Source organism: Rutidosis leptorrhynchoides, chromosome 3 (genome assembly GCF_046630445.1).
Source record: "Rutidosis leptorrhynchoides isolate AG116_Rl617_1_P2 chromosome 3, CSIRO_AGI_Rlap_v1, whole genome shotgun sequence".
Classification (NCBI taxonomy): Eukaryota; Viridiplantae; Streptophyta; class Magnoliopsida; order Asterales; family Asteraceae; genus Rutidosis; species Rutidosis leptorrhynchoides.
Window position 1 is genome coordinate 629,209,541 of NC_092335.1, and position 2,195 is coordinate 629,211,735.

Below are 2,195 nucleotides of genomic sequence, written 5' to 3' on the forward strand. Positions count from 1 at the left end.
ATACACCAAATGCGTAATTAGAGTCCCTTGATTTTTTTTGACATTCAGAATCCCTTGATTTTCAATAATGTGCAATCAGAGTACCTCTGTCAAACGGTCATTACAAAGTCCGTAAATCCTAGACATGTACATTGCATGTGAGGGTATTTTAGTATTTTTCCCTTTTTTATTTAACTCATATTTTTCTAGTATTATTACTACTCCCTCTCCTATTAATAGTTCATCTTTCCTTATTGGTCCGTTCCTCGTGCACCTCGAATCGGACGATAATTCTCTTCAAGTCCACAAAATGCATGGACGTTGTCCTCGGTTATCATATTGTTTAATATCACACATGTTAACATAATCCTTCTAATTTTGCGGATATAATACGGTCTTGTCGGATGTTGAACAATGATCCATCGACCTTGTAGTATTCCAAATGCTGGTTCAATATCTTTTCTTGCCGATTCTTGATATCTTGTGAATTTTGCTTGTTTTGGATCAATCGGATTTCTGAACAACTTAACTAGTGCGGACCATTCCGGGTAAATTCCATCCGCCAAATAATAACCCTTATTAAACATACACCTGTTAACCGTAAATGTACACAGTGGAGCTTCGCCGGCTAATAAGTCGCTAAACAAATCAGATTGATTTAGTACATTGATATCATTATTTGATACCGCAGTACCATAAAAAGCGTGCCAAAACCATCCATCATATGACGCTACTGATTCAAGCATAATTGACGGGTAACCATGATCACCTCGTGTATAATGACCCTTCCAACGTGCCGGACAATTTCTCCATCTCCAATGCATACAATACATGCTTCTTAACATCCCCGGTAATCCATGTATTTGAGCATGTTTAGCGGTCAAACGTTGCACATCTTGTGCAGTTGGTTTTCTCAAATATTCGGTTGCGTACAAGTAAAAATACATTTTCAAAATTTGTTTAAACAATCATATGAGGTTTGTTCACCCATATGCAAATACTCATCAAAAAGATCGGCCGACGCAGCATACGCTAGCTGACGTATGGCGGATGTTACTTTTTGAACAATATTAAAATCAAGTAATCCACAAGCATCACGTACAAGTGTTTGCACATATACGAAGAAACAAAGGTTTGCGCATTCGATAACGTCTTCAAAAATAATCGTGTGGAAACGTACAAGTATCGAAAAAATAATCATTCCATAAAGCTTTTGCGCGGCCTTCACGATCTCTATATAAATATCTCCTAGGTGCTCTTGGTAAGGGTTCAACTTCTTCATTATCGTTTAACTCATCCACGTGATCAAGTGTTTCGAGTGCTTCAATTGCTCGATTATTAGTGGTATTCATGATCGTTAATACCATATTTATATCGGGATCGGAATTTGGGTTATTTGGATTCATTTTAGTTTTGAAAAGGATTGATAATTTGAGATGATATATGATATTGAGTATGAAATGTATATGAAATGTATGTGTTTGAGATGTATAAAATGAAATATATGTGTGTTACATAGAGTGTAAAAAAGAAAAAAAAAAGAAAAAATATTAATTTTGCAACGACTGAAAAATTTGACTGTTGCATCACCAACGGCTCAATTCATCCGTCTAGCATTCTGATTACAAAGCACGAGCAGCAGAACGATGAGGTAGGCGAGGACCTGGGCGGCCTGCTGCCATCGGCGCCCAGGTGGGCGGTGGCTTGGGCAGCCGTCTGGACGAAAACAATGGGAGCACTCTAAGGTCGAGAAAATACACGTACAAGAGATTTGGTTCCAAAACCAATTAGTCATTGAACTTACCCAACAAGTAATTAAATAATATTTACATTTAATTAATTAATTAAACAATTAATTAATTTAACCTAATAATTTAAATATTCATTTAAATATTCAATTAATTTATAACGGAGTATTTTAATTTGTCTCGTCACTTGACTAATATATATACATTTTATATATATTTAATTTGGCGTCTAGATGTATACCCCTAAGGCTAAAATGAATTTGACCATATAATTATATGTTGTATCATGTACATTAATCCTACACATAGGCAGCCCTTAGTTGGTGAAAAATTGCTCAAATTAAATCACTCGAGGTCAACAATTGAAGATATTAATTTAATAACCAGGTAAATGGCAATCTTCTTCTCATGTCGATATGAAATAGAGTTTTTGGCAAAGTTCTAATTTTTGTTAATACACAATTTTGT

At 35.2% G+C, this 2,195-nt stretch overlaps 1 protein-coding gene across 1 annotated transcript; it reads right to left on the bottom strand.

The window, feature by feature from the left end:
• Positions 1–230: 230 nt before the first annotated feature.
• Positions 231–926, bottom strand: LOC139902345 (uncharacterized). The gene has a single exon (XM_071884983.1). The coding sequence runs from the start codon at positions 924–926 to the stop codon at positions 231–233; it is 696 nt and encodes a 231-aa protein (XP_071741084.1).
• Positions 927–2,195: the final 1,269 nt, after the last annotated feature.

What these genes read in the sequence shown, in the direction of transcription:
- LOC139902345 (XM_071884983.1), bottom strand. Translation starts at nt 926, where the DNA reads ATGTATTTTTACTTGTACGCAACCGAATATTTGAGAAAACCAACTGCA.